General features: G+C 44.6%; 1 protein-coding gene across 1 annotated transcript in view; it reads left to right on the forward strand.

Moving 5' to 3' along the window:
• Positions 1–251: 251 nt before the first annotated feature.
• Positions 252–15,464, forward strand: part of LOC121276804 (cardiomyopathy-associated protein 5-like) — a 90,020-nt gene continuing 74,807 nt past the window's right edge. The window contains exon 1 of the mRNA XM_041185348.1: positions 252–493. Within this exon, the coding sequence (XP_041041282.1) occupies positions 366–493 (128 nt within the window). The 5' untranslated portion in view covers positions 252–365. The remainder of the gene's footprint in view (positions 494–15,464) is intronic.

Below are 15,464 nucleotides of genomic sequence, written 5' to 3' on the forward strand. Positions count from 1 at the left end.
CACTCAGGACATCCCGAGCTGCTTTACAGCCAATGAAATACGTACTTTTTTTGGTCATGTAGGAAACGCCCATGTAGGGAATTCCAATACAGTCAGGGCTCGATGCAACAATGGGGAGGCGGGTGGCAATGTTAGAATCTCTGGATGGATGAACTAAGTGTGTCCCGTAATTATCTTGTTCGATCTATCTCAAATCTCGTGAGCTTTAGGACCCAGAGGGCAGGAGGCAAAGGGGAGTCCCTATTGGTTGGCGGTGACATTTCTATTTAAAGAGCGACCTGAGTCAGGAAACCTGGGCTCCATAATGACGGGGCTTCGAGAATCTCTCCATTAAACTGGCAGTGTAAAAAGAAAGAGGAGCGAAAATGGAAAACTTGGAAGCTTGCATTCCTGCAGAAACGGATAAAATTGAGCCAGTATACGCCTCGCTGGAGGATGAGACGTGTGAAGGTGGAGTGTTAGAAACGGGGGAGGAAGAAGAACTTGGAGAAAGGTAACGGAATTTAGAAGGGAAACAACTTTAGTCATTGAACAATTCCAGGCTAATTTGCCATCGTGACTGGTGCCTGGAAATGTCACATTCAGTTGTGTGGAGATGAAATTTATTTTGTTCACGGCCCTCGCCCGCAGTTTGGCAGTGACAGTGTTTGCACTGTCGGCTATTTAAAGTGACTAAGACACCAGATCCCATCACATCTCTGCCCCTCCTACTAGCTGTCTGCTAGAACCAAAATAATTCTGCGTTAAACAGAACAACGTTGTCGAATGACACTTCGGCTGGGCTAGAATAAAAGCAAAGATACGCTCTCTGTTCCTTGTAGTAACATTTTATCGGATAGGCAAACTTGTCAAAGCACAAGACCCCTATCTAGAGTTGCCAACTGTGATTAAATGCATTCCTGGAGGTTTCATCATTATACTTGCCCCCACGCTCCAGCCGTTAGTCTCCAACACATCCATCCTTGTGAGGTACTGCCTTCCTAGGCAGTTGGAAAGCAAAATGACTCAATACCCAGCTGGATGATGCAGCCAAACAGTCCTTTTTTTCCTATTTTCAATATTTTTACATCTGGTAAAGAGAAGTGTTCAAAGAAAATGACAAAAAAATCAATCTTTTTTAATGTCGGCATGATTTTTCTCCTGGATTGCAGACAAGAGTGTCCTGGAGATTGATCTTCAATTCCTGGAGACTCCGGGCCAATTCTGCAGGGTTGGTGACCCTACCCCTATCAATGACATGATTGCATCATAAGGACTGGGATTTCTGGTAGATGGCCTGAATAGGAGTGTTATTCCTGGTCTGGTGTACGAAACAAATAGCTTCTTTAGCTTATTATATAACTTTTAGCCCAAAGTTGCTGGAATTGTTCTCCTTGGAGAAGAAAAGGTCGAGGGGAGATTTGATAGAGATGTTCAAAATCATGAGGGGCTTGGGTAGAATAAACAGGGAGAGAAATTTTGGAGGAAGTGTTGAGAACCAGAGGAGACCACTTTAAAGAAAATCGGCAAAATAACCAACAGTGGCATGGGGAAAAAATTCTTTGTGCAGCAAGTGGTTAGGACCTGCCGGAGAGTGTGGCAGAAGCTTTGAAAAGGGGATTGGATAAACATTTGAAGAGAGAACATTTTCAGGGCTACCAGGAAAGGGTGGGAGAGTGGGATTAGCTGATTAGCTCTTGCAGAGGACTGGCTTGGACACTACAGGCCAAAGGCCCTCCTGTGTTGTAACCATTCTATGATTCTACGTACATGCCTCTACCCAGCTTTGTGGGCATACACTGTAATAAATTGAAAACTTCATATTTAATCTCAGTGCCATGATTCATCATTGACTCTGCAATCTAGGAAAATAATTCTCCCATGAAAATCCACAAAGAGCAGCCATGATAATGGAAGTGGGAGTGACAGTATTTGGAATTCTGGCTCTGTGTCATGCTAAAGATAAGAAACTGAAGACTGGAAATATGTAATTCAATCAAAAATTTCTGGAAATGCACAACAAGATGATCAGCACCTGTAAGTGAAAAACAGGGCAACAAACAGGTCTGACCCTTCCTCAGGATTGATCCATACCTGTTTTCATACCTGTCCTGATTCTCTCACCCAGCGAGCCTTGTATTGAATCTTGATATCATGATATTTGCGAACTAAATGGTTCACACAGTGGGGATGCCAGGTATGACTGAATTTCTGCTTAGCCTATTAGCTGCCTGCTGTTACTAAATCCACACATCCCAAATTGGTGGTGACTTGCATGTAGCTGTTGAATGACATTTTGCAACCATAGAAAAGTTACGGCACAGAAACAGGCCATTCAGCCCACCATGTCTGTGCCAAAAAGAGAAAAAAGAAACTAGCCGCTCATTTTAATCTCACCTTCCAGCACTTGGTCTGTAACCTTGCAGGTTACAGCACTTCAGATGCAGATCCAGGTACCTTTTTTTAAATGAGCGTTTCACCCTCAACCACCAACTTAGGCAGTGAATTCCTGATGCCCACCACCCTTTGGGCAAAAAGGTTTTTTCTCATGTCCCCGCTAATCCACTACCAGTCACCTTAAATCTATGTCCCCGGTAATTGATTCCTCAGCTAGGGGAAACAATTCTTTCCTGTCTACCCTATCTAGGCTCCTCAAAATTTTGTACACCTCAATTAGGTCACCCCTTAGCCTCCTCTATTCTAAGGAAAACAATACTAGCCTATCTAATCTCTCCTCATAGCTGCAATTTTCAAGCCCTGGCAACGTTCTTGTAAATCTTCTCTGCACCCTCTCCAGAGCAATTGTGTCCTTCCTATAATGTGGTGACCAGAAGAAAATTCTAGCTGTGGCCTAACCAGCGTTTTATACAGTTCCATCATTACATCTCTGCTTTTGTATTTAATACCTCTCCCAATAAAGGAAAGCATTCCATTTGCTTTCTTGACCACCTTGTCCATCTGTCCTGCCATCTTCAAGGACCTGTGGACATGCACACCAGGGTCCCTCACTTCCTCAACCCCTCTCAATAACTTACCATGTATTGAGTATTCCCTTGCTTTGTTTGCCCTCTCCAAATTCATTACCTCAGATTTGTCTGGATTGAATTCCATTTGCCACTTCTCCGCCTACTCAACCAAACCATTGATATAATTCTGGAGTCAACAGCTATCCTCTTCACTATCAACTACATGGCCAATTTTTGTGTCATCTGGAAATTCCCCAACCATGCCTCTCACGTTGTTACTTCCTCAAAAAATTCTATTAAGTTGGTATTACAAGATCTTCCTCTAATAAAACCATGCTGATTATCCCTAATCAATCTGTGCTTTTCTAAGTGACAGTTTATCCTGTCTCTCAGAATTGTTTCCAATAACTTGTGCACCACCGAAATAAGACTGACTGACTTATAATTTTCTGGCCTATCGCTCGCGCCCTTTTTAAAATAATGGTACAACGTTTGCAGACCTCCAGTGCTCTGGGACCTCACCTGTAATTTGCTATAGCATAATTAACTGTCTTCCCTTTCGTAACATTTTATAAGGTAACTTACTAAAGAATAACTGCAAGCCACTTGGAAATTAAGATGGACGTGACATTCGGGCATAAAACGACTCAAATAGTCGGCAGTGTTTGTTGGAATAGTTTGACACGGCATGGTGATGGTCATTTACATTGCATGTCCATACATGTCCATTTGTCAAATGTTGCTGGTTGACTCCCCTGCAACACTCTACTGTTAGTACTCTGTTGCCTCCAAAACATGAGGTTCACTGCTTCATAGTAGATTTCTAGACTTTTATTTCTGTAAGCATTGGGTAAAGATTTCCTTTTTGGATAAATATCACATTTCCTTTATTTCATATTACCCTTGAAAAGTTTCTTTGTCCTGATATTAGTCTTTTCCTATGATAAGCTGTCAGTATATCCTTCGCCTGGTATATAAATATGTCCAGCCAGAGCTGTGCCTGTAAAGCTATGTCTTTGATGCTAGTCCTGCTGGTGCACTGAAGAATTCAATCTTTGCCACTCTATCTTACCACTCAGCTTTCACTAGAGATCATATAAGCTTTTGCTGGATCCTTCCTAGCTATTTCGTATGTCCGTAGTAAACAGTTTAGGTTTGGTAGCTACCTAGTAGTCTAGTGAGTAACTCCGCTCATTACATCTTCACTTTAGCTTTAGCTTTCGGCTGCCACATTAGTCTTTTGTTGCAGCATTTGATTTCATTGTCCGACGACCAAGTGGATTGTCCATAATATGAAATTATCCAAGCTTTGTGTCTCCTGTCTCTGACCTTTGACGCACTGGGTTCATTCTTGGTATATTCAGATGACCTGGAGTTGCATTCTCAGTGCAAAGTAGCTGAATTCACTGATGACACCAAACCCAGAGAGACTCAGAAGTGGAAGTCAATATCTTCTAAAGAGAGCTCGGCAGGGTTTGCACCAGAGCTGATCAATAGCAAATGAAGTAGATTGTGGGTGAATTGAGCTACTGCATACTGAAAATAAAATAATAAGGGGCAATAATAAGCTCTCCATTGCAGAGCTAGAACTTGCAAAGGGAACTCGGTGTATTACTGGCTCATTGTTCACCCAGCCTTAGGCAGCAAGGCAAACAGGATACTAGGTCAAAGGCAAAGCACTCTGGATGCAGGAAATCTGAAATACGGACAGAAAATATTGCATATACTCAGCGGACAAGATAGCGAAACAGAATTAATGGACAGAATCTACTGCCCTCTTTAGCAGTGTGTTTGGAAGTAGGGAGGGCATTTAACCAGAAAGGATCATCTTCCTGTCTCCACCCTGATTAAGACCATGGTCGGCCACCAATTGAGGCCCTTAATGACCACTGCTGCTAGTATTAAATCAACTCTGGGCAGGCCTATCGTCATGTGGGGAGCATGCCAGGTAAACTTGTCATCTGAACGAGGGACCTAGCATCTGGAAGTGGGGTCCTGCTGCAACCCACCCCCTGCCCTTGCTGCTGACCCTACCTACACCGCCCCCCCACCCCCCAACCCGAAACACCCATCCCACAAAATGCCTCCCGCCATTATAAACTTAGCTGTGGCCTGGGTTGCTTCGTTATCCTGGGCCTCCAGTGGATGTCATTCTGTAGCAGCCACCACCTCCCTGGTGATTGGCCAGCAGCTCTCAGTGGGCGGGGAAAATCTCACTGGTGGCCTCACAACTGCCTGATTGGCTTGTGGTTTGGTGGGCCTTCCCCAAAGGAGGCAATGCGAGCCTCTTGCCAACTTTCCAGCCAGCAAGACACAAGTTTACCTGGCATGCTCCCCGCATGACGATAGGCCTGCCCAGTGTTGATTTAATACTAGCAGCAGTGGTCATTAAGGGCCTCAATTGGTGGCCGACCATGGTCTTCCCACTCCAGACTTAATCAGGGTGGAGACAGGAAGATGATCCTTTCTGGTTAAATGCAAGATCCCATCCAATATTTCAGGCTGGCTGACAATTTGTCAGGACTGAAGAATGTTACAAGTGCAGAGACAGTGAAAGGGGGCTAGCAAGAAAAAATGAAAGGGAAAGTGCATGATAGGGTAGAAGGCGGGAACGATTAAACAAACAGGACAATCAGCACCCTCTCTCTGGAAAAAATAGTAGCAGCATAATTTGAGGTTGGTGATTCAGGGTTATATTGCTAACTCAATTGCTTAAATCTACAGAAACCATGCTAATATAGAGCACATTGATCAAGCCACATCAGGAATACTGCGTATAGTTGTAGTCACCACAACATGAAGGGTCTTTCAGACCAAGGATACAGTGCAGAAGAGAGCAATTGAGGGAAAGAACTATGAAGGTTGAAATTTCAGGGGCATCTAATGAAAATCAGCAAGAAAAATAATGGGATTGAGAAAGTAAACAAAAAACAGGGGACTAAAAATGAATTGGCTCTTCTTTGTGGGTGTGGCGGTTGCACATTGTGACCTACACAATGCTGGTTCCATTGGAGATGAGCAACACGCAACCTTTTCAATCATCAGTAAAGTAATGGAAGGGGTCATCAATAGTGCTATCCAGAGGCACTTGCTTAGCAATACTCTGCTCACTGATACTCAGTTTGGGTTCTGCCAGGATCACTCAGTTCCTGACCTCATTATAGCCTTGGCCAACACATGGACAAAAAAACTGAACTCCAGAGGTGAGGTGAGAGTGACTGTCCTTGACATCAAGGCAGCATATGGCTGAGTGTGACATTAAGGAGCCCTAGCAAAACTGGAGTCAATGGGAATTGGGGGGAAACTCTCTGCTCATTGGAGTCATACAAGCACAAAGGAAGATGGCTGTGGTTGTTGGAAGTCAACCATCTCAGTTCCAGGACATTACTGCAGGAGTTCCTCAGGGTAATGTCCTAGGCCTAACCATCTTCAGCTGTTTCATCAATAACCTTGCCTCCATCATAAGGTCAGAAGTGGGGATGTTCGCTGATGATTGCACAATGTTCAGCACCACTCGTGACTCCACAGATACTCAAGCAGTCCACGTCCAAATGCAGCAAGACCCTGAACAATATCCAGGTGTGGGCTGACATGTGGCAAGTAACATACACGCCACACAAATGCCAGGCAAGTAACATTCATGCCACACAAGTGCCAGGCAATGACCATCTCCAACAAGAGAGGATCTAACCATCATCCCTTGACATTCAGTGACATAACCATCATTGAATCCCCCACTTTCAACATTCTGGGGGTTACCATTGACCAGAAACTGAACTGGACTTGCCATATAAATACTGTGGCTACAAGAGCTGGTCAGAGGCTAAGAATCCTGCAGCAAGTAACTAACCTTCTGTCCCCCGAAAAGCCTATCCACCACCTACAAGGCACAAGTCAGGAGTGTGATGGAACATTCCCCACTTGCCTGGATGAGTGCAGCTCCCGCAACACTCAAGAAGCTTGACACCATCCAGGACAAAGCAGCACACTTAATTGGCACCACATCCCCAAACATTCACTCCCTCCACCACCGACGCACAGCCGCAGCAGTGTGTACCATCTACAAGGTGCACTGTAGAAATTTACCAAGGCTCCTTGGACAGTACTTTCCAAACCCACGACCACTACTGTCTAGAAGGGCAAGGGCAGCAGACACATGGGAACACTACCACCTGGAAGTCCCCCTCCAAGTCACTCACCATCCTGACTTGGAATATATTGCCGTTCCTTCGCTGTCGCTGGGTCAAGATCCTGGAACTCCCTTCCTAACAGCACTGTGGGTGTACCTACACCACACTGACAGTAGCAGTTCAAGAAGGCAGCTCACCACTAACTTCTCGAGAGCAATTAGCAATGGACAATAACTGCTGGCCCAGCCAGCAATGCCCACATCCTATGAACAAATGAAAAAAAACTTGGTGCGCCCATCTCATTACAATGATTTGTAGCATGGGGCTAATTCGGGTGCTCACTGCTGACTTCCTTTGCAGGGCTCAGCAGATCAGTATTACGTTGAGAGTATATGTTGCAGCAGGTCTGCTCTTCTTAAAGGCAATCTGCCCCTATTAAGGGAAAACAGCACCGGATAATGATGCTGGAAATTAAAATATGGAAAATATGCTAGGGCATAGAGAGGGCTTCATGATGACATGTATGTCGCTGGAGGTGGGCCGGAGGAGTGATAGCTTGATTCCTCTGTCGGCCCTGGAAGCCACAATCGGATTTTACAGTCACCAGGAAATTAAGTTGTCTGAAGTCATAGCTTTCACCCTTATGAGGGAGGATGTCCCACCTCCAAGACCTGCCAGCCAATCAGAGGGCCAGCAATTTTCCAGTCTCAACTACTCCAGCAGGAGGGATGGCCACTTCTGGGACTGCAGCTAGTCCCCGAGGAGAAGTGATGTTAGAGGCTAGAGTTTGAGGTAAGTGGGGCAGCCTCACTAGGGGCAGTTAGTCAGGCCCCAGTGAGGCAGGGTGGGGGGATGCAGGCAGCAATCCGGAGGCCAGTGGGGTGGGGATGGTGGGTGGGTGGTTGGTTCAAGCAAGGGCAGATCTTTCTGCTGAGGGCCCCTCTGTGGAGCAAAAGATGTTTGAACAGAGGGACTCCAGACAAGCTGGTAGTCAGGTTTGTGTGGTGGGCACATCCCCTGTAGTTGATAAAATATCAGAGTTGGTGGGAAGAGGTCCTTAAATGGAAACTAATTGGCCCAAGGGAGGATGGGCTGCCCAACACTTAACCTGCCTCTGGTACAATACCAGCAGAGGCAGACAGGCGATAGACGCATGCACCCCAACCCCAATCACCCCACTTGATTTTACACTTCATTTCCCCCCCACCAACCCCCACCACCAACACCCCCCGCCACCAACAACACCCCCCCCCCTCCGCCGCGCACCCCTCCACCCCCCCCCCACAACACCCTCACCACCCTACTCCAGCTCGCACCCAAGGGGGATGAAGTAAAATAGTAAAATTTAGCCCAGTAAAAGAGAGTAGAACAGAACTGGCAGGGGACAGGAACACCCGAGGAGATGACCCACAGCAACATGAGGCCGGCTGTGACAGCCTGTGGTATCCAACATTACTGAGAACTGATGACAGCATGTTCCTTCTCAACCTCCAACACACGCTTATCCTGTTACGTGGCATGATGAGCAAGCCGGTGATGATGGGACCATGGACCTCTTGCTTTCCACATCTTCTCCTTTTCCTTCACACTAATCATCTTCTGATGTCCTGTTTTCAGACCCCCAAGAACTGCCAGCTGCCCAGCCATAGCAGCCCAGGGAGGAAGAGAGACAGCAACAGCATATCACTGATGAAGAGACTTGATCTGGCATTCACAGCCACCAGTTCAGATATTGTCACCACACTTACCTTGAAGGCTAGTACAGTCTTGGAATCAGAACCTGGTGAGTCACCCGGGGCTAAAAGGCTGCAGCAAGGCAGAAGTAGAGGATTTTCCAACTCACCGAGGGCAAAATTGCAGACGGATCCTGCTACAGACGAAACAGATCAGGACCTTGATGGGACAGCATACAGGAAAGCGCTGATGGGGACGCACACCGAGATGCTGGGTGCATTGGCTGGCTTTCCAGGCAGCCACCTGTCACTAAAAGGAGCATGAAGGAATCAAGCTCCAAGTTAGCAGAGGTTATCACGCAGATCTTGACCTCCCTGCAGCCTGTACTCTATCTCCATGTCATGCAGCAGACACAGAGACATTGCCATTGCTGCCCCCTTACCTGTTGCAGCCTTTGTGTGCACAGAACATGCACCCCTCTGCCTTCCCTATGAGGAAGATGCAACACTTACTGGCAAATCCTGGAATCACCACAACACCTCCAAAAACACTCCAGAGTACTACGTGAGACTTTACAATAGCAAGAATTCTTCAAAATTATCTGTAATTGGGGTACCTGACGTTTTAAGGAATGCCAATACAAGGCCCATCTTGCAGCTGAGTGCTTGTTGCTTGCTGAATGATGCGCAAGTTTGTTGCCTGGACCTCAATCGTCCAAATTAGTTATCCTGCTGCATATCAGTCAGTTGTGTTGTAAGATTGTGTGTTGTCTCATGAAGAGGTCTAGAGACTTGTTTGGCTGAACAACAACTGTTTATTAGTAACGCGTAGCAATATACTTATATACAAGACACAGCCCTGGCTAGGTGGTATCTTCATGCCGACTTCTACCAGACTCGCCACTGCACTCTACTACCATGTGACCCTCCTGTATCTAAACATGTGTGGTACTATTTTCCCAGTCCCACATTAACCCTTACAGTCCCGAATACGTAATATTACAGGTTGGATTGTGTGACGTCAGGGTAGAACTCCCCCACTGCCTTCCATTGCCTTCTGCAGATGTCGGTATGGATGCCCTTCTCAAAAGGGCAGGCAATGTATAATGCGCTGGAGGCATGGCATGCTCCAGCAAAATGACGCTAGGCCTCTGTAGACACTATGGAGATTAAATTCACGCACATTATCTTCAAGCGTTTCAGAAAAGCAGACCGGAAAGGCATTCGGAGTTGTTCAGGGCAAACTTAGAGCAGATGTCAAGAGTGTATTTCTTTATACATAGGGTGATCCACAACTGGAATGGATTAATAACTCCAATGTCATCTCTGTTGAAAAGTTAAATAGCATTGAATATAAGAGATCGTTACAAAGTGGGAACCGAGTAAAGCCATTTAACCCATGCAGCTTTTTAAAAACATGTCACAGAGTGTTCAAAGCATGTGGGTGTTGCTGGCAAGGCGAGCATTACTTACCAAACCGAGAAGATTGTAAGTTTTTCTTTCTCCCTTCTACTTTTATTGTAGATCCCCTACTTGAAGGAACATGAAGTTTCTTTCTCTATTTCCTCTTAAAGAAATATATAAAATAATAAGTGATGTTAAATCCCTATAGTTTTCAATTCCCCTTTCTCAGCAGATATTGATCCAGGTCCCATTGAAGGATTGATTTAACTCCATACCAACTAATTGGCTTCTCTGGAACCTGGTACACATGTCTACCACCTGTGAGGGAAAAGAATACTTTTCTCAATGGTTGTACATGTGCCCTTTAGTCCAACATTGATTGATCAAGTTAAGTAGCTTGCTCACTTAAACCTTATTTTACTTCCTTTTTTAAAGACCTTGTATCACATCTCCCTTCAACCATGGCTTCAGAATGGTCTAATTCAGGAGTGAACATTGACCAAACTCTGAAAGCATCTAGTGTGAAACAATTCATAATAAGGGAATAAAAGCAAAATACTGCGGATGCTGGAAACCTGCAATAAGAACAGGAAATGCTGGAAAAACTCAGCAGGTCTGGCAGCATCTGCGGAGAGAGAAACAGAATTAATGTTTGAGTCCAAATGACTCTTCTTCAGAGACTTTTTCCCCCCACCCCATCCCCCCCCACAGGGCCAGCATGTAACTTGTACTTATGTTTGCTTTCAGAGAGCACCAACCCTTGTTCTGCTATTAACACATTTTGCCATATGACCTTTAGGCCACTATTAGCACCTTCCTTAGTCTTTAACACTATCTTTAACACTCCCTTTGTCCAGTGTCCATGACACCTTTATCAAATCTCCCCTGAGCTCCCACCTATCCCTGACCTTCCATTTTGCCCCAGCTCTTCCACAATATAAAATCCATCACATTTCTACCTATCTTCAGCTCTGAAGAAGAGTCATACGGATTCAAAACATTAACTCTATTTCTCTCTCCACAGATGCTGCCAGACCTACTGAGTTTTTCTGGCATTTTCTGCTTTTATTATAGTAATGAGGGAAATTAGGCACAGGGATGCATATGGAGAACATTAGATCACAATTCAAAACAAATTACACTGATATTGCATAGATCAGTGGTGAGGCTAGTTTTGGAGTATAATGAGTATTTTTGAACATTCCACTTCAAACGAAATTTAGATGCCATTAAAAAGGGTTTCGGGAAAAATGACCAGAATGGTTTCAGTCGTCTAAGTTGTGAAGAAATGGTCAGAAAGCTAAGTTCGTTTTTTCACCTTTTCAGAACTGGGGTGAGGAGCATTCTGCCTTGAGAGACCTATTTGGTCATTCAGGGTGCTGCAACATGTTAGTGCCACTTCATTAAGTTAAGCAAGTTACCAATATCATAATCTACCAATGTGCAGATCAGCAATTATATAATTTTGAGTGATGTCTTCACCTATTGACTTGCTACTTATTTATTGTGTTCTACTTGATTGGAGTCGAATATTCCTGATTGTGGGGAGCATTATGATGAATCTCCTTTAAGAGGAGGAAATGGTGCATAGGATTTCCCAAAAATCCCTGACCTCACCCACATGGTGTTGGTGGCACAATGCGGTATGTAATTACCAGCAATAGAATCAGTTATATTGGATTGCTGTTGGATGGTTAATGCACCAGCTCATCTGTTTAGCATTTTCAATTTCTCTTCCAAGATTTGTTTATCATATAATCTAAGTCACTAACAGTTCTTGGGTAATTGTTTTTAAAGTGACCCCATAATTTCTCATATCTATCTTTCTCACCAGTTATCATGTAGAGCTCATCAATTGAGCATTGAAGCTTTCACCTGTAAAGTTGGGCTTGCGTTCCGCACTCTGGGTCTCTATCAGACATGAGTTACTCTTCATATATCCATCCTCATGATTCAGTTACACCAAACAGGCTTTACACTGGTGCAGATAAATCCACTGAATTCACTCTAAATTGGCCCTTTCAACTGTTCAGCAACACTTGTCCATTCCTCAACTGCTGTACATTCTGTCTAAGATATGACAGGCAACCATTGTTGCAGAGGCTCCATGTTCATTATCACTTCAGCCAGTTCCAGCAAACATCTCTGATTAGCTGCTGATTTAGTGCCAAAATAATTTGATATACATCCTAGCTCCTCCTATATTATCTGAAATGAACATTCCTGTAAATTCCACATTTGTATGTAAGGATGTGCAAATTAGGGTTATGTAATGTTAAAACTCAGAAGTCAGACATCATTCTCTTATACTTATTTTTCTATTCATCTCCTGTTCTTCTTCATTTATTGTGATGCACAGCCCTCCTGTTCAGTAACCTTGCAGCTCACCTGATATGTGGTTTCAAGATGATTTCAGATAATTATATAAAAAGGGAGCTTATAATTCTTTTCACAAAGGGTAGTTTTGATGTGAAATATTCTGTCAGAAGCCATTATTGAAGCAAAGTCCACAAGCTATTTTAAGAGGTAATTAGCTAGTTGATGAAAGAAAGGAATATTAAAGGATATGTCAGTTGTGCTTCAGTGTGTTCACTGTGGCTCAGTTGGTAGCAATCCTGTGTCTGAGTTGCATGATCGTAGGTTCAAGTCCTATGCCAGGGCTTGAGCACAAATTTATGCTAACACTCGAGTGCAGCACAGAGGGAGTGCTGTGCTTTGGCCAGATGTTAAACTGCTTTCTCAGGTGGGTGTATGGCAGTATTTTTAAGGAGAGCAGGGGAGTTCTACCCAGTGTCCTGGCCAATATTTATCCCTCAATCTGCATCACAAAAACAGATTATCTGGTCATTATCACATTGCTGTTTGTGGGAGCTTGCTGTGAACAAATTAGCTGCTGTGTTTCCTACATCACAACAGTGGCTACAGTTCAAAAGTATTTAGTCGGCTGTAAAGCACTTTGGGATGTCTGGTGGTCATGAGAGATGCTAAATAAATGCAAGTTTTGTTTTAAATTGGATGCAAACAGGAGAATTGAATTAGAGACCAGTTAACTTGTAGAAAAAACACTGTGATGACTTGGATAGCTGAATGGCCTATTTCTGTGCTGTAACATTCTAGAATATTCCAGTGCTTTGTTTTCTCATTTCCTTATGAAAATAATCTTGTAAATATTAAATATTGCGTGTGTCAGTCTCAGCTTGGTAGTAGCACCTATCTCTGAGTCAGAGGTTTCTGGATTGAAGCCCTTCTCAGCATATGATCTAGGGGCTGCATTTTACATCTTTCTGGCATGGGGGCATGTAATATAGGGTGGGTGCCCAGCTGGGAGCCCGCCCTATCACCTTCCCACCCACCCCCATAATACGGGGGATGGGTGGGCACCGAAATTGGCATGCCGTCCGCCCCCCCCACCTCCTGTAAAATAACCCCCTTCCCAGGCTGATATTTTATCGTCACGTGATAAGATGTTAAACCAAGTCTTCCTTCTCAAGTGGACTTAAAAGATCCCATGGCATTAGTTGAAGAACATGGGAGTTATCCCAGTGCTCTAGCCAGAATTTGTCCCTCAATCCACTATAAATAAAGATATCTGGCCAGTTATCATGTTTTTCTGTTTGTGGGACCTTGCTGTGCAGCTGCTTTTGCAGTCATTATAGTAGTGCCTTACACTTCAAAAGAACTTCATTGACTGTGAATAATAGCCTGAGGATGTGAAAATTACTATAAAATTACAAGTTCTTTCTCTTAACAAAGCTACAAAATTAAGTGATAGAGTGCGTTATGTTCATGTACTGGGAGTGAATATATGTTAAGAACTAGATGACATACGTGATTATTCCATTGTGACCGTACTAGAATTCAAACTCTAGCTATCATTCTCCAATTTAGGTTTGAGGAGGAGGGAGGGATGGAAACGCTACAGCGATGTAATGTTTGGGGCTATTCCGTTGTTTGACAGTGGATCCTCCTCGTTTCCCTCCTGAGTCGCGGTGACTTCTCCCAGAATGCTTCAGTCACTTCTCACCAGCGCCCTCTGTTGGATGCTCTTCCTCCTGTTGAGTGCAAGAGTCCTTCTCCTCGATTCCCTCCTGAGTCACGGTGGCTACAGTGACTTCTCCCAGAATGCTTCAGTCACTTCTCACCAGCGCCCTCTGTTGGATTCTATTTAAAGGACTTTTAGCTCATGATTTGTTTCTGTAAGTCAAACATACTACGTACCTGCCCACGTGAATGTCTTGGCTGCTGCCCGGACACTAACTTCCTCATCTCCTTTACCATCCCCTTGAGCTCCTGCAACCCTTTTGCCCCTCCCACCATGAAACAATCTACTCATTTGCTTCCTGCAGTACTCTTCCCCACCTTCAATTCCCTTTTCTCTGCCTCACTATTCACCATGCCATCATCATGTCTCAACAAAAACTTTGCTTCTCTCTTTTTGATGCCCTTATTTCCATCAAACCCTTTTCTTCTCACCGCTCCTCCAGTTCATCAGTCATCTGCATAGCTTCAAACCTGATGGCTGCTGTCTTGGGGCCATATGGTATGGCTCCTGGCTGTCTTGGTTCTCCAGGATCATTGTGGAGAATAGGTGCAATAGAGAACCTGTTTTCCCCGCTAAAAGCTGCCTCCTTTCCCCCTCCCATCTAACTCCTGATGAAAGGACATATGAACTTGCTTTCTCCAAAACTTAAGTTGCCAATTCTGCTGTCCCTGCCTTCCTAACGCCCCCCACTCAACCTCTTCTCAAGCGGAAAGTCTCAGTTGTTTCTCCCCTTCCCCTCTGTCATCTTAAGCTCATGTTCCATCCTCACCTTCCACCTCCTTTTCTGCATTGAGGTCTGAAATGTTGTCATTGCCACTTAATTCTGAATCCTTAGACACTCCATGTGTAATATCCTCCAGTCTTGTTTCTGTAGCAGCAAGACAGCCCTGTCAACAATTACATCCTGTCAGATTGTAACAACTTGTTGCTTTGGAAGCTCAGACAGCTGCCATCTAGATACCACTTCCTGGGTACCACATCAATCCAGTATTCTATTCTCCAAAGTGTACTAGGAATGCTGATGCACCATCCTAAGAGAGCAACTTCGGCTCCATGTGAGAGAAACCTGCTGTCCTCTCTCAGGAAGACTGCATGCCTGCTCCCCAGCCAGTGGCCTGCCATCCCAGACTGCTGCAGCCCAGGTCAAAAGTTGATGCCTTCTAGACACAGAGGTGCTCGAGGTTGTCCTCCAAGAGCCTCCAGAGTGTTCTTAATGGGATCTCTACACCCTTCCACATCCCTAGCTTGCAGCCATGAGGGAAGTACCTTG

The sequence above is a fragment of the Carcharodon carcharias genome, chromosome 4 (assembly GCF_017639515.1).
Source record: "Carcharodon carcharias isolate sCarCar2 chromosome 4, sCarCar2.pri, whole genome shotgun sequence".
Classification (NCBI taxonomy): Eukaryota; Metazoa; Chordata; class Chondrichthyes; order Lamniformes; family Lamnidae; genus Carcharodon; species Carcharodon carcharias.